We start from the raw sequence: 27,180 nt of genomic DNA on the forward strand, positions 1-27,180 counted from the left end.
ACCTACCAACCAAACTTCCTCCCTCCCGCCCAACAAACAGACAAACAAACAAAAAACCCACAACAAACAAAACAACCAACCCCAAAATAAAAAAACCCACCCACACAACACTGGCTCCATTACCACAAAACAAAAGTCGTCAGAAATGTAAATGGAAACTTCAAAAGCCATGCCACAGTGGAATCCAATCCAAGTCTGATGAATTTATGCGCATTTTAATATACCCTTTGACAAACTGGAGGTCAAATGAGAGAAAGCACAGCTCATCCTCTCTTCAACTGATGAATATGCAGCCAGCTCCAGAACTGCAATTACTCTTAGCCACTGCAGAACTACTAAGCAAATTGGCTACTGTATGCTTAATTACCATGACAAAGAAGTCCATTACCACAAGTTAATTAAGTAGGGGGGAGGTTCCAACTTTCTCTGACTTCTGCTAAATATTTATTCCCTGAATTTTGCTGAATTTTAATAAGTGCACCTTTGTGTTTTGTTCCTATTTTTAGTGGATACATAAGACCAAGATACTCTGCAAGGAGATTGACAGAAGTGATAAGCCTTCCTCTTCAACATTGACTTTGCAACTTGCATTTGTTTCCATTCTCAATTTAATTAGCTAAAGAAAATACAGGTGAAAAGTAGAAATCACTTTATTTTTTTAAAAAGCTATAGCATAGTTTTCCCAGATATTTGTGTAACAAAAGCAAACACAAACAGTTGAAATGTTTTTCTGCAAACAGCCTTTTTGTGTACAAAAATACGTAATACCAAAAGGACAACACAGAGTAAAGTCTTCAAAAAATAAAAAAAAAATCCAAAATTCAACTACAGTCTTACTGCAGTCAGACAGTTCTAGGCTTTGTGTTTTCTACTTTTCCAAATACCATTCAAAACATTTAAATAATTCAAAATACGCTCAAAGTTGAAGGAATTGTTACCTTTTTTCTTTAATATATATACACACAAGAATAAATTTAAGTGGATGTAGGGTTAAAAAAAAAAAAAGGTAGCCCCCAAGAAGTATCAGTATCTGTACTTAGTGGAATAATCTTTTGGTGATACCACCAAACCTCGACCTTTGCGGGCTCCTCTATAAACAGTTTCTATAATGTCAATCATCTCTTGCTTATCTTCCATTGCCCAGTTGATCTTGTTGTTATTACCTGTACCTAGATCAATCATGATGTGTTTGTTCCTTTAAAGGGAGAGGAAAAAAAAAAAAAAGAGACAAGTTAAAATGGTATTATAATTCACAAAGAAATTTCATATCCCTCACAATGCTCTGTAGGACTCAAAAAAAGTCCTTATAATCAGTCTTGCAAAATAAGCCTCAAAGAAAGAGTATCCACTCCTGTCACTCAAGCCGACATTTTACTGTCTTTTCCTAAAGCTAGAATAAAGACTGCAAACATGCCCACAAGATTGCTACTCAGTGCAATTATCTTCAGTATATTCCTCATAGCTTGTATTTCTTTCCCACTACTGTCTAACACTAGAGAGTTCCATGCTTGTCAGTAGTGCATTTTATCTCATCAATGTAGACGCCTTAGCTCCAAAACACCTTAATACTTTGGGTATATCTTTAAAGCAAGTTTGACAAGCCTGGATGCCATATTACTGCAGTATTCTATACAAAGAGTTTCATATTTAAAGCTAAAAATATTGGATTCACTATCACTAACGTGTACTCTATTATCAAAACATTGTTACTAGTCTAAATGGAAAACAAGCTATTTCCTATTTAATCAGTTTACTCTTTTGGAGAAAGATGAAATATAAGCATCAGTATGCTAACATGCATTTAGAAATTATCTACTGAGACACTGTGTTTGACATACAAAAAATTTAACTGAGTTACATTCCAGGATCATCATGTACCTGAAGAAAAACATCACGGTACAGGGATCGTACAACTCGTACATCTTGTTGAAGTCTGGTACTTCAGTGATATCCACGAGATAAATAACAGCAAAGTTTTTTACCTAAACAGAAGAAAACAGGAAATATAAAAGCAATACTAAGCCTTTGATTATTTGTATTACTGATTAAAAGGCATAAGCTTTCGTTATTGCAACATTTACTTTCCAAAATAATAATTTATAAAATCACAGTAAACAATCTTGCTATTATTTCTAACCACAATGACCAATTAACATGAAAAATATTTTTTCAATACAGCCAAGATGCTGATTTGACATCCAGTATGAACTGGAAAGATCCTGTGCTAAATCAACATCCAGAGAAGCAAATGTCCTTTATATACAACTGAGACCTCAGAGTGACATGCACAGCTCTAAACAAGTAGAGTAACTTCTTTGCCTGTCATCGGCTGCTTTTAGACTTCAGAAAACTAATGATCTAAAATGCCCTGGTGCCTGCCTCCAAGCATTTTTCCCCTCTAAACCACATAATTTCTTTAACAAGGCTCATTAAATTAAAGTAAAACTGCTAATTTAATAATAAAAACTGAGAGCTTTTTTTGAGAGGTATAAGCTAATCAGGAGCTTAAAAAATTAATTAATAATGAAAAGATGACCTTGATGAGAAGCTATTCTCTGTGCAATTCTGGTAAAGCAGGCTCTCATTTTGCATAATTACTGAGTTAAATGCAGAAGAATCCTTCCCCTTTAATGACACAGTTAATGTCTTAATTCCTGGAGGAAAACCATGTCACATTTTTGTTTCCTAGTTGTAGCATATTTGGTCTTAAGTGGAATTAGAGAAGCTTTAGTTTCTAAACTTAGCTCACACATGTACAGTAGACATTAACACACACATTAAAACAAATCAGTAGGCATCTAAATTATGTAAACCTTTAAATATAGGGTGTAGTATCAAATACTTACGCATTATACCATGAACACACAACCTTGCCCTGCCCATCCTTCCTTACATGCAAATATAATTTTAGTCCTTCCCATGTGACTAAGCAAAATTACCAGTCTGAGGTTAATGTAAGTGCTTGAAGATTTATGACAAACTTACTGTTTGTCACCATACTTGCCACTTCTTAAGTTTTTCTATCAAATGTGTGTAAAAGCAACGATGAGTACAATTTCTGCTTCATGAAAGACATTTTATTTTAGTCCACAAAACAGGATTAGACTGTACCAGAAAAATGCTATATATGCTGTACCCTGTTACTTAACATCTTAGCAGGCACTTTAATTCAGGAAGTATGTAGCTGTTTAAAAAAACAAAACAAAACAAAACAAAACAAAACACAGAAGCACACAGTAAATAAATTTTGATGGACTTCTACTTCAAGACAAGTTTCTAGATTATAAAAAATAATCACACTTCAAACATGTAAATAAGTATCACTAGCAAAGAAAATAAAAGTCTCTTCTGGAATGACACAGCATTAAAATAGTTTTTACTATGCTTTTTTGGAGCCAGCTATAATCCTAGATTCTATCAGTAATCTAATGAAAACATTCCATTTAACCCATCTTCCAAAAGAGGCAAGAGGTAAAGCCCTGAAAAGCCAAGTTATTCATAATATTGTATCAAACTCTTAACACCCTCAGAAGTTGTCATTCATGCCCCTTTCAATTTTATATGAAAGATGTCTAAGAAACTTAATGGGATGTTCAGAATCAGCTGAGAAATGACTGAAGTTACTCCATGACTAGCCTCAGGAGGCAAAAGACAGTTGTTTTTTTTTAAACAAACAAAACAACAACAACCCCCACCCCCCCAATCTGAGGAGCCATTTTTATTTTCTCCTATCATTCCTTCTTCCATCCTGCTGCCATTTTTAGCATCATTAAAAAAAAAAAAAAACACACAACAAAACTTTTAGTCTTACATCATATACATTTAATTTAGTTCAGCTGTTGCAGAAGCAGAAAATGCTCATCACTAACAGTGAATATCAACAGCTTAAGATTTTAGAAAAGAGAACCAAACTATTCAAGTCTTAAACAATCACCTTTGCACAGCATACATGCAAGTTATCACTGTAATCGAAGTATCTCAGACATTAACTGAATCTTCCTTCTACCTACTTTTACAGAAGTGAAACTGATGACAGTCACCCACTCAAAAGCTTGTATGACGTCTAAAGGAGACCTCAAAGCTAGACACAGACTCTCAAATTTGAATTCAGAACTCTAAAAGTGGCTCTATTCTTCCCCCCTTGCTTTCTTCATTTCAAATTGGACAAGATTAGCACTTCAAAACCACCGAGCCTGCAAGTGCACTGAATAAGGACATGCTCTACTAAGTTTGGGCGCTGGCTGCCAAGGCTGTCCCTGACGTGGGTCTTGCCATGTAACACTCCACTACACGCAGCAGCAGGAGGGGGGGATTCAGGCCCAAGAATGAACTAGATGAAAACACAAGTAAGAGGCAAATACAGAAAGGGGAATGCAGAAGCACTGCTGTGGCCATAATATCTCCTGTTTAGTAGCTATGCCACACCAGGCAGGCTTGTCACTAAGATGCATTTTATTTCAACACAAGACAAGCCCTGCAGAACTACTCAGATGCCTCTCCTCTGCACAGTATGGACCAGTTTTACAGCCTGAAGAAGCATTTACTGACCCAGACACAATACTGGGACCAAGATACAGCCAGCTTCACAGCAATACAGAGCTGCCTCTGAGTTGGCCTCACATAGAGCTGGCTCTAATTCAAAAGGCTTTAGCTCAAGTTTCATTGGAAGCAAAAGCAATTGAAGTATTTCTGGATCCGGGCTGGTATGGATGCAGGAGTTGATCGATACTTAAGCTAGTAAGTCTGCAGAGACAAACCAACGCTTAAGCTCTCCCCATCCATTGAGACACAAATCCATACCCCAGATAGAGTTGTCAGTTCAAAAACTACATCCCTATACAGAACACGCTCTGCTATTATTTCAAGGCAGTGGTTGCTAAGAAGGTTTCTTTCTGACTTTTGAGTTATAACTGGGGATAGAGTATGGAGACCTCAGAACAAGAATTAAATACAACTCTGAGCAAGCAGACCACACTAAATAAAAGCAGCTGCAGTTGTAACAATTGAGACTACACTGAGGTTGCTAACGTAAACCAAAATTTTGCAGTTGAGACAATAAGCAAAAAGCCTCGTGGTATTGTAGAAGTTGAACACATAAGAACACAAGTTTACTCTGAAAGTACTTAGCCTGACAACATACACTAACATAGAGTAAATTTGTTGCAGTAAGTCAGGTGCTTTCTGAAAAAAGAAACCCCCTAGTGTTAGACCTCCTTTTACACAGCTCCACATTTGTTCAATACCTAAAGATAAAAACATTTTCAGTAGAAAAACAAAAACTATTAACTTCTGAATGTATTTATTTATGGCACACTGACTTCCTTTGTCCACCTTCCAATTCAAAAGTTTCTTACCAGGCCATTGTAGCTCCTGTCCATGGGGACAGAACAGAATAGGAAACTAAAAGTCAACCAGCAGCATGGATTCAAAAATATATCAATCTTACGTTCATGGGATGGGCTTCTATTTAGGTTATTTTTTTTTCTTAATTACTGTAACTTCACAGATTAGTCTGTATTACTCAATACACATATACAAACCCAAAAAGTACATTATTGCCTAGCTACAGTTACAGGCTATTTTAATACTTCACAGAACTGTATCTACTTGGATGGACAACTACTAAAACTTTAAAGAGTACATCTCAAAACTATAAAGCAGAGGAATCTACAGGGCCCTTAACATCAGATACAGATTCTGTATCCTATCTTGATCAAGACCACACACTTAGCAGGTAAATAGGAAACAGACGTAGGAAAAATCATATGCCAGACGAAATAAATCTCATTTGTCCTCCCAAGTTCACCCTCCCGACTTTCTTCATTAACAAAGTCATTAAAAAAAAAATAATGCATTCCTACAAATGAGATTGCCACAGTAATATGATCAATGACTAGAAAGAATGGCAACAATCATGAAGTTTCTTTAAACTCCTGTTAGGGGTCAGTAATACTCTTGTTTGTTTGGGGTTTTTTTTTTGGTTGGTTGTTGTTGTTGATTCCAGCTCCCTTTAAGAAGCAAATCTCACAGCCATACCTTATGGCCCAAAGTGCATGCAGCAAATACCTAAGGAAATCTGAGACAAGAGCTAAGATTCCATCTTCTCATCTTTCTAACCAGCTTCTAGACAATGTTTTTTTATGTTTAGATGTCTTTATGGACAAGGAAATCACAAGAAAAAAAAATACAGGAACTGAGACTACCTTTTGCAACAGATCATTCACGTTGAAGGCAGGTAGCAGACTTGTATTACTGAACTGACAGAGGCTGCAAACACAGTAGGTACAAACTTCAAAGTCTGTACTGTCAATATTTATATAAACTTTTTTCTTGCTAATTATGCTTTAAGTTTAGGTGATAAATTTCTAGGGAAAAAGAGAAAGACATATGCTGAGAGCAATGCTTACAGCTAATAATTTGGAAAACTATAGATGAGTTACTGCATTAGCTTAACTATAATTAAAAACACCAGTAACTATAGTATCAGTATTTTTTTTATACCTCTCTCCCTGCCCCCACCTTCTTTTCCTCTGTCACTTTTCATGTAACCTTAACAGAAAGGCAGAGGCACAACTAATGTTTAGCAAAAGCCACAGCTCCCTACTGGTTAAAGTGACTTAGTTTCACAAGAGGTTATCCAATTTACAGTATGCAGTCCTAGATAAATAAGGGGTTTAAAATATTTATTTTTAAAAGGGCTATTAGAGAGTAACTTATCAGCCCTGTATTTCAGGGGTTGGGTTTTTATAATCATGACCCACCTTTCAAAATAAATAAATAAGTAAATAGCTAGATAGACAAATAAATAAACCCTCAAACTGTATTTTTAAAGCAGCAGCTGCAGGTGTTCCAGAGGAATTTTTTGAAACTCAGTTCTTAGATGTTCGGTTGAAAACCTGACATATGGATAATTCTCATTTGTTTTGAAACTCAGTGAAACCTTGCTTCTTTTGCATGTAACACTGGGAGAAAAAACAGAGTCAACTGTAAGTGGAGCACCTTTCAGTGAAAATAATCTGCTTTGTATTTTCTTATAGTATTCTAGTTTCTTTGCACCCAGAATGATTCAAGTTGAAAAAATTCTGTTTTCCTATTATAAAGTACAGATAAAAATTACTGCTACCCAAAAATACACTGCAGATTAAAATTATATTGCACCATGGTAACAAATGTAAAATACGGCTACATTTTCTTCAATTGTAGCATACAATTACAGCATGTTAACATTCTATATCATTCTCTAGCATAAACACCTGTACAATTGGAACTTCTACTCACTCTTTAAAACAGCAGAGATCCAAACATGGCTTGTAAGCAAGAGGCTGAGGAAGGATTTCCCCCTTTAATTTGCCATTTCTGCAGAGGGAGATTTTTAAATGAGAAGTTACATTGTTCTTTCTTCCCCCAGTCACCCCTAACTGCTAATATGTCTGCCGAATTGCCAGGCATCCTGCCAAAGTCCATACTAACAGTATCAGAGCATAAAATACTCCCACCATGTTATAAACACAAAACAACTAAATTAAACCAAGTCACAACATTTTACTGTATTTTATTATGTCTTAACATTTGGCTATAGGCACAGATCTTTCATTGGACAGATTTCTGAGACCCAAGTTCATTTATTTTAAAATAACATTAGAAGAGAAAGGAGTACACCATGAAAAGAACTCTCTATCAAGTTATGCAGTATGCACATGATTTTACATGAAGATAGTTTTTCCTACCCAAGTTACCATTTCTGCTTCAGATTTTTTTGCTTCATTTTCTATGGGGCTCAGTTACAGAAGAGCTGTCAATTTTCTACATCTATTCCTATGGACCTTTACCAACTACGCAAAAAGGTAAATGACAGTTGATTATTTATGTTAACAATCTAATTTTTCTTCAATATCTATCTTTATTTTTCTTAAGTAAGTGACAAGCTGTCGGCAAGCACTCAGTTTCTATCTGAAAGCAGCTTCAGAGTTTGTCTCCTTAAAATTGATTTCATCCCATGCAACTTAACGGAATGCCATCTGTCTCCACAAACAATGTCACTAACAGATAAATCAACAGTATCCTGTACATTTTAGAATCTCATCATTTTAAGAGTAAAAATGAAAACAACTTTGCTAGTTATTCAAATGGAAGTCTGAAGCTACCATACATTCTTGTGGTAAAGTGACAGTGCTGCACTGCCTGGAGCCACAGCAGTCCTAGTACCAAGCACTTGTTTTGTGCTTCAATGACAGATCATTAACAGGCACCGATTTTTATTTCAGAACCTGCAACACTCTTTTCACACCATTACCTACTACAAACATCAGGGCAGTCGATGACTCGAGGCAACACTCATGAAAGCAAACCAAATGGCTTTCTTGCTGCCTCCTAAAGCTAGAATACCTCTCCAGAAACCCAGTCACAACTGTAAGGAACATTTAACGAAGAAATGTTCTTGCAAAACTAAGGAGCTGGTGCCTGACCTCAACGGGGAGGTGAAGAGAGACATCAGACTATGAATCCTTAATGTGAAACAAAGTATCTTCAAACTAACTCTGGAATGCATACTGATACCTGTATTTACAAGATAATCTAGGGGGAAGGGCAGCCAAAGAGTCAGGAACCCATATTTTAAATAGATCGATAAGGGGAAGGGTATTGTTAGAATTAGAAGAATAAAATATGTAAACTGAGGCAGGCGTCGGGTAGTCTGTAAACCCTGAAGTACCAACCAATGGCGAACAGGGGAGGGAAACTGCAGTCGGGATTTGGGGGAATATAAGCAGGGGCTTTTTGCCCTATTATGTATGCCTATCATTAGGTAGAACACCCGATCTTGCAAAATCGTTATTATAATATGCTTTGCTGAGAGATCCTTCCTGGGCCTATTATATTTGCAAGGTAGTTGTTTCCTACACAACCTGCCTCAGGCTTCGCGTAAGCCACGTGAAACACGGAGCGCAGACAGTGACCGCCTCACGCCACAGCCCCCGCTTACCTTCTCGGCGATGCTGTACAAGACCTCATCCATCTTCATGCAGGTCGGGTCCCAGTCGTGCCCGAAGCGGATGACCACGACTCGGTCCTCCTCCGAGAGGATGGCCTGGTCCACCTGCCAGCCGTTGTGCAGATGCGGCAGCATGTACGACATCCTGGCGGACTAGTGCGGCGCCTGCGGGACGACAGCAACCCCCCCCAGAGCTGACGGCCCGGCCGGCTCCGCAAGGCGCCGCCAGCCCCCGCAGCCGCACCCCCCGCCCGGTGGCTCGAGGCTGCGGCGCAGCAACGCCATCACCTCGCCGGGCCCTTGCGGGACGCCACGGCCGAGCCCATCCCATCCCATCCCATCCCATCCCGTCCCGTCCCGTCCCGTCCCGTCCCGTCCCCGCCGCACCCCGTGGGCACCCTTCTCTCGTTGAAACGGCGCCAACAGAGCCGCTCCGCGAGAGGAAGCGGAAGTGACGAAGCACGGCCGGGCACGCCACCGCGATACGCGTTTCCGCCTGGAGGAGGGAGCGAAGCTCTCCTCGGTGGGGCGGCGTGCTGGAGGAGGGGTTGGGGGTCTGCTCACTGCCGGGCAATGTTTAGGTTTACCCAAAAAAAGTGCGGCTTAAGTGAATTCGGTGGCAGGTTCACTCTCTTATTTAACGCGTGGAGGAAACACACCCAGCCGACCGCTGCTGTCCTGCCCTCCAGGAGCCTGATACCCGTTCGCAAAGCGAACTTCCGGGGGTTGTCTCTCCCTGATAACCCTTCGCTCCGCGGTCTGTATTCCAGAACTCCGAAGGCAGACGTTCAGGTGAGGCCTGATAATGACGGAACCCAAGGGAATGGCAGGAAGATGTGCCAGGGGAGGTTTAGGTTGGACATGAGGAAAAGGTTCTTCCCCCAGAGGGTGGTGGACACTGGAACAGGCTCCCCAGAGAGGTGTCACGGCCCCAAGCCTGACAGTGTTCAAGAAGAGACTGGACAATGCCCCCAGACACATGGTGTGACCTGTGGGGTTGTCCTGTGCAGGGACAGGAGTTGGATTCAATGATCCCTGTGGGTCCCTTCCAACTCAGAACATGCTATGATTCTATTGTGTGAAAATACAGGTATATTTGAACCAGCTGGGTCACAACTTCATGCCCACCTTCTGTGTTTCTTTCTGGCGCACCCTACACCCAGAACTAATCCTGCTTGTGAGAGCTGTGCTGCCCAGCCCCTGGCAGTGGTTGCACTTCAGTACCATCCGGCTCCTCTCGTCTCTTGGGATCAACATGCTGGTACTTGAACACGCTGGGTAGACGTTTCACTTGAAGTGATCAGCAATAAAACCAGGATATTTCAGCATTAGGTTTCAGAATCAAGCTGACCATTGAGATAGGACATCCCAAGCCAATCTTTTTGCTTCGTGAAAGTAGTATGTATTATTTTACATTGTACAGTCATTTAAAAAGTTCACTTGCAGCAAACAGGAAGAAAAGCATATTTTGCACCATAAAAAATCCACACAAGCTTGAGCTCCAGCTGTGGGGAATAGTCCTGGAACAGCAGCATGAATTTGTACCAGCTTTGTCCCAGAATTACCAAGGTCCCCACTTTGCCATATCTCCTTTCTAGAAAATTCAGAGAGGATAGGAGGAGAGAAGGTCTTTTTATTTGCCCATTTGTCTCAATCTGAGTAATATTTTCAAATTTTTCTCTGCAACGTGAGAACCAGAACTTACTACACATATATTATTTCAATATGTTATGTATGATTATCTATGTATACATACATGGAAGCAGATACCTTATGTAAATAGACTGGATGTTTAAAACACTGAAGGCAGGCAGTGTAGCAGCAGTCCAAGGATGGCCCTTCGTCGTGGAAATTTGTTAGACGTAAACCATGCCTGACAGATGTTTGTCAGACCCATTTGAGCCTCAGTGCCTCCGTACACCACCTGCAGCTTCACCAAGCATAATCAATAGGCAAGAAACTTCAAGTAACTTTCTAGTGGTCTCGGTTTCATACCACTGCCTATAGAAATGAATTTGTGAATAAGCTTGAGAAGCTGTGAGATTTGTATGAAATCAAACTGGATTCAGGACTAGAATGAAACTATTTGAGAAGAACACCTTGTAGGCCTGGATTTAGATCTGAGGAAGTGCGTATTCCATGTTGTTATAGTCTAAATCAGCACTTAGTGAAAATTCTGGGAAGTTTCCTAATGTGCCACATTAGTACCAAATGACTGTGAATTATTTCTGTATCACTAAAAGCAGTATTGAGCTCCATGAGTTCCAGGTGTGAACTTAAACAATCACCACAGCATCACTCCTTTAAGGGTGTCCGAAACAAAGGAGTATTTCTTCTATTCCTCTGTTGTAGGTCATGGCAGGAGAAGAGTTGCCAGGTGTTCTGATCCTGGATGTAGGAGGAACTCATGGTGTGCTAGAAAACCTTGTAGCACTTTTGAAGAAACACTTTCACGTTATCACCCTAAAGGAATTTCGTGAAAACAAAGAAGAAATGAGAAAAAAAATCCAATCTGTTTTCGTATTTGAGAACAGGCCAACTATTGACCGTGAGCTTCTAGAAAGTCTGCCCAATTTAAAGGTAATTGGAAACTCTGGGGTTGGAGTTGATCACTTAGACTTGAAAATGATTTCTAACTTTGGCGTAAAAGTGACCAACACCCCACATGCCGTGGCGGACTCAACAGCAGACATAGGAATGGCCCTGATGCTGGCCTCTGCCAGAAGACTAGTAGAAGGTAATGCTTTAAATTTTCCTGGATCTTAGCTACTTCTTTGGCATATCTCACTTTTACAGATGATCTGGATGATCTGTCCAAATCAATATTTAGGATGCTTTTACAGGGAAAAGAATTTCTGAGGACTCCATTTTCAGAGGCCTCTGCCTTTCCTATGTCCCACTTATTTTTAAGGCAATGGTGACAAAAGTAAGGCCTTTGCCTAAATTATGCACTTCAAAGTCACTTGTGATATCCTGTTTGGGATAAGGTCTGGGGGCTGTTCACTGTGTGGGTTGTTTATAGCTGTAAAAGCTGGATACAAAATGCACCCAAATCAAATGTCACCGCTTTTACAATTTCCCCTTGGAACAAGTATAAGGAGCTACAGGAAGGTACAAGCATTAATAGCAATGTCCCCATCATTAGAGCAGTAATTAGTATAACTCTTATTTTTTTTCCTGCTTCTGCAAAGAGTTTGTCTAAACCAATGGGTTGTATTTCCCAGTGAGCATCAACATTAATATTGAAATAGCCAATAGTCATTTTAACAAAGTTATTCCAAACTGTACCACCAACATTAGTTCATGTCTTCAAAGGCGGGTCCTTTCCCCACATGCCCTTGCTACGCAATTCCTTTCAGGGGAAGGAAGGTGTCAGCAGAGACTATCACAAGAAGTTGCCTCTGTCTTAAGGGACTCATAATTTTTCTGCTATTGCTGCTCCATCCCGAAGCATGAAGTAACACCTCTTTCCCCATGATGTTTTCTAACTATTGCATCTTGTTGGACCTCAGATTCTTTCTATAAAAGCTCCTAGAGATCCCTGGCTGAGCTGGAATGTGCAACCTTCACTCCTACTCAAGCAGTGGGGCTGCTTTGGGTTGTGATCCAGGAGAGAACTAATGAGATTTAACCCAGCTAAAAAAAAAAAAGTGAAGTCAATGCTTGCAGGCTGGTGAGTGTCAAAGAAACTGTATTTGAACTTGGAAGAAAATACTCCAGCCGCAGAAGGATTAATTCCCAGAGGCCAGGACCACCCCCCCCACCCACCCTGAGCTGTGATACTGGCTCCAGGCCTGGCTGCAGGGAATGGCACCATCCAGGCCCTTCTCTACATTGGTCAAAATTAGCAAAGAAGTTTTGTAAGGCGTGCTCTAGAGCCTGCCACTGTGATGGTGAGAAACTTCTTTTCTCCAAATCTATGTTCATGGTCAGTTTGTACCCATTCAGCATGCGTTTACATTCAGGCTGCCAGATTGCGGTTTCTCCAGACACGAAGTATTTTGCTGTCAACTGGTTGGGAGTGGAAGTCACCAAAGCAACGCTTGGGATCATCGGGATGGGCAACATTGGGTACAAAGTGGCTCAGAGAGCCAAAGCCTTCGACATGAGGATCCTGTACCATAACAGGAACCGAAGGTAAAAATGTCTGGTTTCTGCATGTAATTAGTCAGGGGGCAGTGACAGAAACCACAGCTCTGCTCTTTGTCCCTGGTCTTCCTAGACACTTGTGACAGTTGTAAACAGCATGAGGAGCACCAGCATGCCACCACTTCCTCGCTTTGGGTCCCTTCTCTGGTCAGGAAGCAGTTCCTCCTTATCTCCTGTGCTCGCTCTGCCCTGCTTAGCTACTAGCAGTTTGGAACAAGTGCTGTGTGACCTTTCTGAAGATGTTGTCCAAGGAAACCAGGCCTTTTGCCCTCATTGTGTCCACTGTCCTGCCAGACTCTTCCTCAGGCTTCTGGCAGCATCCCTGGCCCACCCAGCCAGTCACCCTTCTCCTCACACCAGCACCAATGACAAGAGTCTTCTCTCAGTTTTATAGCTCCCTGTCTTTCAGACTTCACTTCCCCTTCATTCCTTTTCCACCCCAAGTCCTAACTCACATGTCAGACAAGGAGAGGCTTTACAGGGATTGGCACAGATGCAGGAGAGTCAACATGAGCCAGCAGTGTCCCTGGCAGCCAAGAGGGCAACCGTGTCCTGGATGCATCCAGCATAGCATGGCCAGCTGGGCAAGGAGGTGATTGTCCCGCTCTGCTCTGCGCTGGAGCGGCCTCACCTGGAGCACTGTGTGCAGGTCTGGGTGACACAGGATAAAAAAGATATAAAGCTGCTGGAGAGTCACAGAATCACAGAGGGAGAAGAAACCAACACCCTCCATGGTACAACCTCCTTTCAGGTAGTTGTAGACAGTGTTAAGGTCTCCCCTGAGCCTCCTTTTCTCCCCACTAAACAACCCCAGTTTCCTCAGCTGCTCCTCATAAGCCTTCTGCTCCAGACCGTTCGCCAGCTTTGTTGCCCTTCTCTGAACTTGCTCCAGCACCTCAATGTCTTTGCTATATTGAGGGGTCCAAAACTGAACACAGGATTTGAGGTGCGGCCTCACCAGTGCGGAGTACAGTGGCACAATCACTTCTGTAGTCCTGCTGGCCACAGTTTCTGATGGAAGCTAGGATGCTGTTGGCTCTTATTCAGCCGGCTGTCGACCAACATCCCCAGATCTTTCACTTTCACACATGCATCATTCCTTCAGTGACCCACCACTCTAACCTCTTACTCCCTCTAGCCCACATCCTTCCCCCCTCCTTTCCACCATCTGTACCTATCAATGTCTTTACCTTAACCTCAAGTGTCTCAATCTCTATGCTGTTCCAGATCTCTCCTAGGGTTTGTTAAAGCCAGTTAGAAATAGTTCTGTCAGTTTTGGTGGTGTGTGCATTTTTCCTTCAGAAGAAAGGAGGAGGAAGAAGCAGTTGGTGCCCACTACTGTGAGAAGATGGAAGACTTGCTGCAACAATCAGACTTTGTTATGTTGGTTGTGAACCTGACTCCTGAGACTCACAAACTGATTGGGAAAAAGGAGCTGGGGCTGATGAAACCCACAGCTACTCTGATAAACATCAGCCGAGGTTTGTGACTCCACAGTTAAGGTTGTGTTTTGCCTGATTATGTTGACATTCTCCTGTTCAACCTCAGTCTATGATATCCCAGTTTGGGTCATGAACTAGCTGGCAGTTTACAAATCAATAACTTATCATAGATGAGATGCTATGTTTTCAAAGGTCCTATGGAATTTAGGGATGCTCAACAGATTTTCTTTTCTCTTTAGCCTTATGCTAAATATAGGGCTTTTTAGTGCAAATAACTGAAAGTTTTATTATCACTGATGATGAATGGGGTACAAGGAAAAACATGAGTTTAATTCGAAACAGCTATGTAGAAAAGAAACCTCACATGGGGTTAAAGATCTGTTGGCACTGAACAAGCATATGAGAGATACTGTAGTTTCAGTAAACAAGATAGCAATAAAAGAATGGAAAGCTTGAAGAGATTAAATGATTTCTCTATAATAATACAGGAAGTCAGTGTCAAAATGAGGAAAAGACTGAAACCAGTCACATACCAAGAAAAGCAGTATGCAGTGGACCATAATCCCTCTCTAGTTAAAGATTAATAAATAAAATCTCTGTTTTGTTTGGATAATGGTTATTAGAAAGACATTCAACTTTCTAACATGATGAAGATTCTGTTATTTTTCTTACTAGACCCTTGAGACCTTTCCCCACTTCCAGGTAAAAACGTGTTCATTAACTCATCACAACAGCAAGATTTATTTCAATGCAGGTGCAATTGTTGATCAAGATGCATTGGTAGAAGCTCTCCAGAATAAGGTTATTAGGGCTGCTGCTCTGGACGTGACATACCCTGAACCTCTGCCAAGGTGAAGAAACCTGTTTTCCACTCTGTTAATCTGAACTGTTTTAAACTGTATCCATAAGTGTGCTCGTTATCTGGATCTCCATGGGGAGTCTCTCTCACAGTTTAAGGGCAAAACCTCAGGCAGTCGCCCACAACCATAAATAAATGACAAACTATTTGTCTTTCCCGTACCTGTCAGTTCTTTGCCAGCCTAACTGACGGGCAAGGCAACGAGAGCAATTGAGAGGAAGAAGAAATGGGTAACCAAGCTTTCTGCTGGTTCTGTGCTTGTGGCCCTTTTATTTCAACATGCCATTGCTGTTTCCTGAGGTTCAGTTCTTAACAGCTAGCATGGGATAGCTGCAGAGTAAATTCCCTGTATAATACATTCTGTTCTGTCTGCTTCTTACAGAGACCATCCCTTCTTAAAATTAAATAACATCATCATAACCCCTCACATTGGAACTGCGACGGTCCAAGCTATCCGTATGATGACAGAAGAAGCGATAGCAAACATTCTGGCTGTTCTCAATGGCAAACCCATTCCAAGTGAAGTGTTTCCCAAATGATGTGTGTCAGATGATATCACTAAATCTCATATGTATGGGAAGCACTGTTACAGTATTGCTTTTAAACTAAAAAATAAGCAACCTATTCTTGCACTGCTCTTGTTGCCATGATACTGCAAAGCTGTCATCTCACTAGACTTATTCTGTACTGTTATTTACAATTCTGAAAAATAAAGTGGAACTAATAAAAGATATTTGTTTGAAGATTTTAAAATGAGCAGTTATGCACTTCGATATCTTCAGTCCGTTATTTCAATGAATACCCATGTTCTGTTCCCAGTACTTGCTCCCATATGATGATAAGCAAATACACCAAACAGTTTGTGTAACACTCTCAAATATATTAAAGGTGAGCTGAGCATTAATTCCCTGCAGAAATTTGCAGTCAATATTGCAATATTCTATTTTTATATCAAAACACTGAAGAAAGCAGACTCCTTTGAAATTATTGTAGGCCTAAGGTTTTCTAGCCTAAGAAGAGCTCTGCTTCATCCACATGTTAAATCAAAACAAAGTATCTTCAGTTTTCCTGAGGGGATTTTTTCAAAACCAAAATAAATCCCAAGATATTTAGTTCCACTGTGCAGACAAAAATTAAACTTTTATCTTGACTCGCCAAGAAACAACCTTTCTTTTAATTTAAGTGCATAAGTATTTCTTGGAAAACTCTTGCCTGACTATCTATTATTTTTTAACTTATGATAGCCTCAGGAGAAGGCAGTGCAGTTAAGAAGTCACTGGTGTCTCTTCAGAACATGAGGCTGCAAAAATCGCTGTAAATTTAAAAATTAACCTGGCAACTCAAAAGTTCACGATGAAGTTGTGTAATTTCTTTTCATGGACTAGATTGGGTCCAACATTTTTCTAAACTATATATGGTAATCTGTGATTTCAGGGCAGGGGAGATTTGTTACCCTAGACTATTGATGGTCTGAAACTAAGTAATTAGAAATAATTTTGTGTTATGAGCCTGGTGAGAGGGATATGAAACCTTACAGACCATGAGGGACAGAGCTTCCTCAGACTTGATCAAGTGGATACCTGTGTGTGTATAATTTGTGTTATACTTAAAAGAGCTTCTTGTCTTGGTTGGTTTACCTCCCTGTCTAAATATGTGGTTTGTGAGATTTCTTGTCATAGATGTCATGAAACAGGACATGAAAGTGATTGTTCTTTAAAATGTCTGGAAATAATTATATGTCTTTCTTCTGACATTTTGTGTCTTTCTTCTTTGTGAAGATTATGGGATGAGGAGAGCTACCTGGGCTTTTGGTAAATGAAATTGGTGGCATACATGGGATACTGCATGTCCATGTGGTGTTCCTGAAGAAACATTTCTACCTCATCACCATGAAGGAAAGCATATGAGTAAAAAATTCTAAGTGATTTATTTGTGGTGGCATAAACCAGTCATTGACCAAAAGCTCCTCCAGGGCCTGCCAAACTTGAAAGTGATTGTGAATTCAGAAGTAGGGGTGGTTCACATGGATCTGAAACTTGTAGCTAGCTTTGGTGTGAAGATGGCTAATACTCCATGAGGTATTTCCAGCAGCACAGCAGATACTGGAATGGCTTTGCTGCTGGCATCTGCTAGAAGACTAGAAGGTAATGTCTCAATTCTTTTGTGACTTCTGAAAATCATATGAGATTTACCTACCATTAACTTGGCTTTTCCTAAAGTTATCTGTAGTGCACATAGTTTCACATAAAATGTGAAAATCTAAATATGTTGGGTTGGCAAATAGATTAATTGGTGTTTTAATATATTTTCTGTATCATCAATATATCTAAATTATCACATTATACACAAACATATTTAACATGTATTTCAACCATAAAATCATATGAGTTTAGTTTTCACAGGACACCAGCCTGCATTGAAAATACTTCAGCAGAATCTAATTGCATTTGATTCAAACACAACTTTTTGTTTTATGGACCAAGCAGTCTTTGAAGCTGGAATTAGTTTTTAGAATAAATATGGCTGCAGAGTTAATTTAACAGTTTCTGATTAACAACACCCTGAAGTGTTGCTTCCTACATATGAAAACTTTTGATTTTATTACCTTCTTCAGCGGTACTTTTCCAGTAACTATGACATTTGCTTGACATAAGACATGCTTCTTGATGTGGTAATGGTACATACAGTGTTATTGACCAAAAGTGGGGGATGCCGAAGATCAGGTGATTGCTGCAGAAATTGGAGTGTGGGAGGCAACAGTGAGGCAGAATAAAGCTATATGCTGAAAGCTGGGGCTGACAGAGGCGTATTCTCAGAGGCTGTAATGGATTGGTGCAGAATCAGGAAGTTTAAAGAGCATTAGATAGCAACAGGCCAGTCTGCTCCTGTTTCTGCTGGTAGCATCCTTTCTAGTTTCTTCCACAATCTTTTCCTGCCATTTCCCTTGGCTTGGTTAGAATGCTTTCTGCTTCAGGAAAAGATCCTTGAGATTTATCCTATTAAATTTACCCACCTTTGATTTGCCAGCTCTACCACAGGATTCATAGAAACTCAAGGGAGACTTGTCTCCCCTTAAATCCATTTGTACCTCAGAAGGAGATAGATTAAAGGGGAGGTTAAGTTCTTGTTCCTATCTATATAACCTATCCTTGGTGGCATTTCTGATAGCTCTGCCCTAGCGTGGCTGAGCTTTATCCTGAGGCATCTTTGGTTACTTTAATAATATTTTGCTTATGTTTTAGAAGAGCTGATGATATCAGAACACTGAAAAATCAGAAGCCTGTCACCTTGTTAGCAGACTAATAAGTGCAGGCTATCATGTTGCAGTTTCTTCAGGTATGGAGTAATGTGAAGCCAATTTTCTGGGAGTTTAAGTTACTGCAGCAACTCCGGGGATCATTGGCATGGGCAGCATTGGGTGTAAGATTGCTCTGAGAGCCAAAACACTTGAAATGAACATTTTGTACCACAACAGGACATGGAGGTAAAGATATGTTTTGACCCGATTACAGCACAAACTCTTTTTTAGATAGTCAGTATTTCCTTTTCAAGGATTTACATCAGGAATATAGCAAGAAATAAGGGAATAGGGCCAAGATTAAAACTGAAGGGAAAAAAAAAAACCAAAACACACCAGTTCCCTCAAATCAGTGTTGTAAGGATTTAATTGGTGATTAAACACTTGGAAACATAATTTAGGTTTTATATTAGAAATTCCAAGGTTTCCTGGAGATGTGAAAAGAAAAAGGAAAATCAAGCTTATACCTTTTTTATTGTTATCATATCTTATTAAAGTGAGACTTAACTCTACCTTTTGTTTATTTTTTTCCCATATTTTTAAGTTCAGAAATGATCTTGTTGAAACTCTGAATGACTGCAGAACTAGGAAACATACTTGGCACAATATGAGAACTGATTAACTTGAGCACTGTTCTTGAGAAAACCTTGTTTCTCTTTAAACCAGTAGGAATTCTGCCAAGTATTTAACTGTATTTCACCCTTTAGATCTAGCCTCTCTTAACTTCTGTATCTGGGAATCTGATCCTTGTTAGAGATCCAGCACAGGGGCTCTTCAGTGTAAAGGTGAGCAAGATCACCACATACAACTTGAGGCTGTTGCAATCAGGAAAGCTGCAGCCAACAAGCAGAACAAATGTTTACAGCTATAAGCCATGAAATATCCTGAGACAACTTTTCTCCATATGTAGACTGCAGAAGGAGGGTTACTGCTCTAGCTAGCCCTAACCAAAACACAGCGGTGGATAAGGTCAGAAATTTCTAGCCTTGCTTGGCATTCCTGTTACTTCATAAAATATAAAAACAGCTGAACAAACTCATATTTAATAAAAAGTACTAGTGAACACCTTTCTTAAGGTCTTTTCAGAATTTCATAAGCCACAAAAAAGAGAAAATAAGGCACAAATCCTTTTCTGAGTATCATTACTAAGTCCCTCTGTTTAATATTTTTCAGTCTTTAATATTTATGTAAGAGTTCTATGATGAATAATTGATGTAGAGTGCAACAGAAATTAAAAACCTGCTTACTTAAAGTACATTTACCCTTCAAGCTTACGTACTGAAGCAAGATGCAGTCTGCATGTTGCAAAACTGGCTATAGTTCCAGTCTGCTCTTTACCCACTTAATCTGTGGTTGTTGAACTGGACACTGAAAGAAAACAAAGGAATGCGCGTGCTAGGAGACATGTGGTCCAAAATTACAATGAAGGTATTTTCTTAGTGTGACTTCTTTCTTTATTTCTGGATTAAGGAGGAGATAATTCAAAGCCATTCTTTTGCAATCAGGAGCTTCTTTAGTTCTCAATGTTCAGGCAGCTAAATTTACAAAGAGCAGGAGAAATGGCAAGTATTCTTTTTTTATTGTGAAAAGTTCGAACTGAAAACCTCTCTCTACTTCGGTAACTTTCTGTGTGGAACACTTTATTTTGTGAAAGTCCTGGGGCAGCCAGGAGCTTGCCAAAGAGCTGCTCTGCTGATCCCACTCATCAAAAAAATGACAGGCTCACTGTAGGATGCCCAGAGGATGGGGACCACTGGTACGCTCAGGGCTCACATGGATGAGTTCTGGTGAATACTGCCTCTCTGGTTTGAGCCATTACTGCAACCTGTGAGGGGCACCTTTGTGGGGGACAACAGTGGGTCTGTGGATTCCCTGGCAGGGGGCATGGGAACAGAAATCAGCCTTGAAGATATTAAGGCCTACCCGTGAGAGAGAAGGGAGTAAAAGAGTAACATTGATGATAGCAAAAATAGCCAATGAAATGTTACTGCTGTAACCTGTAACCAACAGTGAAGAGACACATGAATTGGTAAAACTGTATAAAAATGCCCTTGTGGCAATAAATGGCATCTACTACTTTCATCCTGGAAGAACTAGGTCTATGTAGTTTGTCCGTCTCAACCGTGACACACCTCCCCCGCAGCGGGTCCTGGAGAATGGATCATGTGCTGCTGTCTGTTCCAGTGCCTAGCCTTAGTCCATTTGCAGACTTTAAAAGAAGCCCCTGAACCCTGCACTGCAGCGGCTGAGAGCACGAAATCCAACCCCTGCTGTAGGGCCTGAAGCCTTCCAGAAGGACCTAAACAGTCAGCCGAGACTGAATTCACATTTGTTTACCAGCTGTTTGCTACGTGAATGTGACAATCAGATCCTTTAGTTTGTATACCAGTGGCATCATTGAAGAAAACATTTTAATGACTGATGCCCTGAAATACAGTGTGATCCCTCTTTTCCCCACTAGGAAAGAGCAAGAGGAGCAAGCTTTCAGCGCCGCTTACTACAAAAAGATTGTAGTACTACAAAACTTGCTTCAGTGGTCTGATTGGGAAAAGGGGAAAAGAGAGATGGAGCTGATGGAACCCACAACTACTGCCATTGAGATTTTCTGAGGTGCCATTGAGTGGCCTGAGGAGAAGGACTGAGCCAGCTCCTGCTGCGTCACCAGCAGCACCATACCGCACCCACTGCACAGCTGGTGTGTACACTGAGGTCAGCTCAGGCACAGCAAAAACTCCCCTCTCTCCCCTTCTTTTTGTTTTTTCTTTTTTTTTTTTCTTTTTTTTTTTTTTTTTCACTCCCAGATCATTATCTGCAAATGGCACTCGGAGAGACTCTTATTCCAAACCAGGTGCAGTATTTTACCAGGAGGTGCTGGTGACAGCTCTGCAGACTGGTGCTACCAGGTCTCTGCAGCTTTGGATGTCACCTACCCAGAACCACTGTCCAGGTTGTCATCTCTGCTTGTTGGTCAGGAGCTTGGGGAAAACCCAGCAGGAGGCAGGAGCATCCCTGCAGCAGGCAGGGGTCTGGAAGAGGCAGGGGTTTGGGGAAAAGTGCCATGAATAGGAATGGGATGCAGCCCAGATGTGGCGACTGATAACAGGCCAAAGGGCAGCCTGGGGGCCAGGAGACAGCAGGAGGTGTCTCGAGTATCAAACCGCCACCATGGAATCACCATGTGAAGGTGCAGCAGGCTTCACTTACAAATTGCTTTATCTGAAGGTGCAACTTGCCATTAATAGGTGTAAGCTGCTTGAGTCATCCCTTCTCAAACCTGCTGCGTTGCCCCGAGGTTTCCGTCCCCACAGGCTGGTTTCCCAAATCCAGGGCTGCCAAATCTTGGCACCACGGTCCAAGAGGCTACCTAGCTTCTGTAAGAAGACACCTCTACCAGAATGGTGCCTCAGGCAGTTGACTGTGCTGGATGCATTTTGAGTTGGGGCAGTTTGGTTTTGTTTAGTCTAAGTGCCAGGACATCACTGTCCATTATTTGAGTTGCATAACTGCAGCTGAGACCATTGTGTAGGGCTAATGTGTCAGAAGGGTTTAATCCCCTCTTCGGACATAGCTCAAATTGCTGCCTAATGGCAAAAGCCTGCTTCTGGAAAAAAGAACACAGTGTAAACTCTTAACATGTCTTTTTAATGTCCAAAATTACTTGAACATGGGTGATCAGATTATTTGGATGTCAGTGGGACTTGTATATTTATATTCAAATACAGTGCAAAAGCCAAAGTAGGACTCTTTATTTAGCCGAATGACAACAGGTAACTTGACAATCTCTTTTTTCCTTTCTTCCAGATCATACATTGTTAAAATTAAAGAATGTCATTATAATGCCTCACCTGGGCATTAAAACAGGCAAGGTCACCTACATGATAACAGAGGAAGCAGTTGAAAACACACTAGCAGCTCTTAATGGTCTCCTCATACCCAATGAAGTGCTCCCTAGCTGATGAGCAAAAGGCTATCTTTTTATTATTCTCTTTCCCCCCATCAGCTCTGGAGGTTTTTATTCTCATGTTTTCCCTGTTAGAAAAAACCTATTCCAATTGGGCATGGAAATCTATGCCTTGGTTTCATGTGCCATTAAAAACCAATTTTGACACTTTAATTTCCTTGTATTGGAGGAATACATTACTTTTCACTTCCAACCATAGATAGATGCATGCAGGCTTCAGGTAGCTCTAGGAAAAACAAATTCTGATTACCAACGCACTTCTTGCTAGTCTCCCTAGTCCTAAAGAAAATGTCACTTTAGATTACATAATTCACTTCATTACTATGCTTTTAGCTATCAAAAACAACAAAGTAAGCTACCTGGCTAGAAATAATATTGACTTTCCATATGCAATCTCCATTTAAACTAGCTTCTGAGACTCAAAATGCTGAGGCTAAAGTCAGTTTTCAGAAGCATACTCAGAATCACTTATTCAAAGCAGATGGGATTTTCAAAGACAATTTAAAATATTAGCACTAAGCAAAATTAGTCTTCAAGATGAACATGTTACTATGTTTGTAATACCAAATTTATGTGCAGTCTACCTCCATATATTTAACTGTGCAAATATATGGAAGAACACTTAGAGACCTCTGAGCCTCCAGCATAATTCTGTCAATTGGTGGGAACACAAAGTCTATAAAAACAAACACAGCATTAAAATCCAAATATATACATTTTCTTTTCTATCACTGCTTCTGGACATTTGCAAGAATAATTATATCTGAAACAAGATGTAAGAGGGAACTTCACTACCATGGCTTTTCTCCACTAGAAACAGCCCCTTTGTTACAATTAATCATTCAAATTCCACAGGAAAATTCTCTCTTTAAATAGAAGAGTGCTTATCCACCTCACTGAAGATTTGTAGGAAACAGTTCTTTGTCTTCTCAGTTATCTTTATGTATTTTCTGTTGTCTTAGTGTAAGTTCAAAAGACAAACTGATACACAACTCAAAGTGGCAGTGCTATGCATTTTATTATGTAGTATGACTTCATGAATAGTATGATATTTAATCTATCAGTAAAACTTATACCAAAGTTGCCATTAAGGGCAGCTAGGATTTTGCCTGTGGTCTCATACATCTTTACAAAGCCATTTCTGCTTCCTTTTTCTTGCAGGAGGTAGTCACTGGTGCTTGCCAAAAGACACTTCCATCCACCAGTTTAACATATGATGATGTTACCAACTTTTGCAGCTCAGGGAGATAAGACATTGCAGCTTTTCAGAAGCAGCAAGTTGGCTGGCAAGAAATTCAAGACTGTCCCATGTACCTCCCTGTTCTCTGAGGTACAGGCACCCAGTATGCCTTTCATGTCACCTGTATGACCCTGATAAAAATAATTTAAGTTTATACTTTCAAAATAATAGGCTAAGCAATAAATTACGGAGCTGAAAACAAAGATACAAGAAGCTAAAATAGCAGAGAAAAAATACCTTTTATTAAATCAATATCCTAAAACTGAAAAAAACACAAGGTTTTGCATACGCAAACTTGTCTCCAGACAGGCAGCTGCAAACATAAAATCAGATACAGTATTTCATTTAACTTCTACGTAAAACAATAGAATATGTTTGGCATTTAGTTGGAGTTTTACTTCTGCTTTTGCAGATATTTCAAGAATCTGGGCTGATTACTTACAGAAGTCCTCCCTGATGGTGGGTTGATTTAGAGAAGAAGACACAGCACTAGACAACAGGATACCTGTGAGACATTGGAGTGATGGTTTGATTCACACACAACACCTAAAGACTTGGCATTCCACGGTCTGGAAATCATCACTTGAAGGACAGCTTCCCAAAATGTCTTCAGGAAGCACCTACCTCTCTTTTCAAACTACATTGCAAAAAATGTCCCTTTGTTTCCTGCCTTTTCTTAATCTGTACATATTTATTGAATAATATAAAATTAACTGACATACAGTTAAGGAAACCTTCCTGTGCTTACTAGATGCTGTTTCCCATCTCTGCTATTCAACTTAGATTGTGCTTGGAAAACACAATACAGCCAATCTGAAGATTACTAAAACTGGATCAAAAAATTTAGCGGCCACATGAGCAAAGAGATGATCCATTACAGTTCACTTGGTTGGTTCAGATTTATTTGAAACATTTTGACCAACAAACAAAACCCGAAGTCTTTCACGCTAACACAATACTTCAAAAGTCTTATCCTAAGAAACAATTATTACCCAATCACCTTACTAACCCTTCAGGCATCAGCTTGCTCTGCAGTATTACACGGACAACAATGGCAATATTTAATAACAGGAATGAAGTTCACAGACTGTGCAATACTTCTCTTCCCATACCCACAGACACTATTGATTTCAGAGAACCTTGCTGGTATAATAGACCCTTATCCATGATAGAAAACAAACAGCACATTGCAACACACTGTAATTCAGCTTAATACACTACATGGAGGTCTGTAAGGTACTCTGCAAATTAAATCTGCTTAGAACATGGTAGAGCACTCTCTTTTTACCTTAAACAGACTTAGCTTACGGTAACGGTTGATTGGTAGCTGCCCACACTTTACTCTGTGACGTGTCCTAGTAGTTCAGACAGCTCTTCAATCACTCAAAATATAAATGGCTTCCTGATCTGTTCTGTCATGTATGTTGATATACAGATATATCTCACATAAAGGTATATCTCCTGTAGGTATATATCAGCTCCTGAACCATAACTTGAAAATCAGATCATAGAATGGTTTGGGTTGGAAGGGACCTTAACTATCATCTTTTTCCAACCCCCTTGCCATGGGCAGGGATACCTTCCACTAGACCAGATTGCTCAAAGCCTCATCCAGCCTGGCCTTAAACACTTCCAGGGATGGGGCACCCACAGCTTCTCTGGGCAACCTGGTCCAGGGCCTCACCACCATCATGGTGAATAATTTCTTCCTTATATCTGATATAAATCTACCCTCTTTCAGTTTAAAGCCATTACCATTGTCCTGTCACTACATGCCTGTGTAAAAGTCCCTCTCCAGCTTTCTTGCAGGTCCCCTTTAGGTACTGAAAGGCTGCTAGAAGGTGTCCCTGGAGCCTTCTCTTCTCCAGGCTGAACAGGCTGAACAAGTCCAACTGTCTCAGCCTGTCTTCATAGGAGACATGTTCCAGCTCTCTCATCATCTTCATGGCCCTCCTCTGGACTCACCCCAACAGTCTTTAAGTTACACGAAAAAGCTTTGAAGCCATGTGATTCTCTCCACATCTAATCCCATAACACATCCATTTTCTTTACATTTGATAGGTATGTGCTGGATTTTTGCTTAAAAAAGAGTAACATTCTTTTGACTATTTTTTTCTCCTCTGACTAATTGCGCCTTCATTTTTTTCACTCGAATTTGTTAATTTGATATACAGGGGGAAAAACTACCATGTTGTCATTCAAAACTTGTTTTTTTACCTTCACTAATAAAATGTGGCAGACGACCTTTCTCAATTCATAGTGAGAATGACTTGTGTCTTTGAGAGCAGCTTTACAATGGACCTTTGATCTCAGACAGAGTAAGGTGAGCAGTAGGTTAAAAGATCACCCATTATGTCTTATCAGCAAACTTGGAAGCAGGTGATGTGAAACAGGGAATGTGTAAGCATTTTAGGGTTTATTGCTTTTTTTTTTTTTTTAGAAGAAAATTCAAGTAGACTTAACTAAGAATCGAGTTAATACGCTCTAACTTCATCTTGCTAATTAATGAATTTTTGCTTTAAAGTTTAACTGTCTGAACTTGAAATCCACGTAAGCAAATGATACAAAAAAATCATCACCAGGATAACAAGAGCAATTTATGTTTTTGTATAATTATTGCAACATTTTATTACACTTCATCTTTTCATTAGTAATTTTATAGAGGATTTGGTGTTGACTGCCTTAATGTTCAGCATACCAAAATGTGTTTGGAAGAATCCAAGAGGACATGAGTCTGTAATGTGTTCTTCTGCAAAGCACTGCAGCAGTTAGGAGAGATGCAGCAGTGTGCAATTGCTGATTTTTCGTAGCATGGAAGGAGAGAGATCCGTGGTGCCCACAACAGCAGCCGTATTTCCCGGCACCCTGCGAGTGGCTGCTTAACTCCTGCACAGCAAGGGGGGTGGCTCCAGCACAGCTTTAGTGAACAGAGTACTGGATCTGTACTTGGCCACCTCCATCACCGGGGGTTTACAGCCCAAGGAAACGCGTCTGGAAAATTTTCACGCGTGTCTCAGGTGGGATAGGGACAGGACTGCCCGTAGCCGGGATAAGAGACTGAGCACCTGTCCGGACCAACAGAGACACCAGGCCATTAAAAAACACACAGTTTTTTGTGAACACCTGTTGCTCTCTCTCGGCTCCCCCAGGAGTTCGGGGCAGACCGCCTGCCGCCCCGGCACCTCCTCTCCCGTCCCTTCCCCGCAGCCGCCGGCCCGCGGCAGCACGTTTGCGGGCGGCCG

At 40.5% G+C, this 27,180-nt stretch overlaps 2 protein-coding genes and 1 pseudogene across 6 annotated transcripts; 2 read left to right on the forward strand and 1 right to left on the reverse strand.

The window, feature by feature from the left end:
• Positions 1–632: 632 nt before the first annotated feature.
• TXNL4A (thioredoxin like 4A) lies at positions 633–9,601 on the reverse strand. 4 transcript variants are annotated; one of them, XM_065052287.1, is made up of 4 exons: positions 9,577–9,601; positions 8,981–9,154; positions 1,879–1,982; positions 633–1,195 (listed from the first exon to the last, which is right to left on the reverse strand). In XM_065052287.1, the coding sequence occupies exons 2-4, from the start codon at positions 9,131–9,133 to the stop codon at positions 1,024–1,026; spliced, it is 429 nt and encodes a 142-aa protein (XP_064908359.1). In that variant the 5' UTR covers positions 9,134–9,154; positions 9,577–9,601; the 3' UTR covers positions 633–1,023. The 4 variants fall into 4 exon arrangements, with proteins under 4 accessions (XP_064908359.1, XP_064908357.1, XP_064908358.1 ...); XM_065052285.1 differs by lacking the exon at positions 9,577–9,601 and adding an exon at positions 9,377–9,487; XM_065052286.1 differs by lacking the exon at positions 9,577–9,601 and adding an exon at positions 9,388–9,437.
• LOC102090231 (probable 2-ketogluconate reductase) lies at positions 9,556–17,190 on the forward strand. Of its 2 annotated transcripts, none has more exons than XM_005509803.3 (6): positions 9,556–9,781; positions 11,342–11,726; positions 12,955–13,126; positions 14,441–14,619; positions 15,335–15,431; positions 15,822–17,190. In XM_005509803.3, exons 1-6 carry the CDS (start codon positions 9,563–9,565, stop codon positions 15,976–15,978), a joined length of 1,209 nt encoding a protein of 402 aa, XP_005509860.1. In that variant the 5' UTR covers positions 9,556–9,562; the 3' UTR covers positions 15,979–17,190. The 2 variants fall into 2 exon arrangements, with proteins under 2 accessions (XP_005509860.1, XP_005509861.1); XM_005509804.3 differs by having other exon boundaries at positions 14,444–14,619.
• Positions 17,191–17,220: 30 nt separating this feature from the next.
• On the forward strand, positions 17,221–19,467 carry LOC106145874 (putative 2-hydroxyacid dehydrogenase SH0752; annotated as a pseudogene).
• Positions 19,468–27,180: the final 7,713 nt, after the last annotated feature.

Source organism: Columba livia, chromosome 2, assembly GCF_036013475.1.
Source record: "Columba livia isolate bColLiv1 breed racing homer chromosome 2, bColLiv1.pat.W.v2, whole genome shotgun sequence".
In the NCBI taxonomy this organism is placed as follows: domain Eukaryota; kingdom Metazoa; phylum Chordata; class Aves; order Columbiformes; family Columbidae; genus Columba; species Columba livia.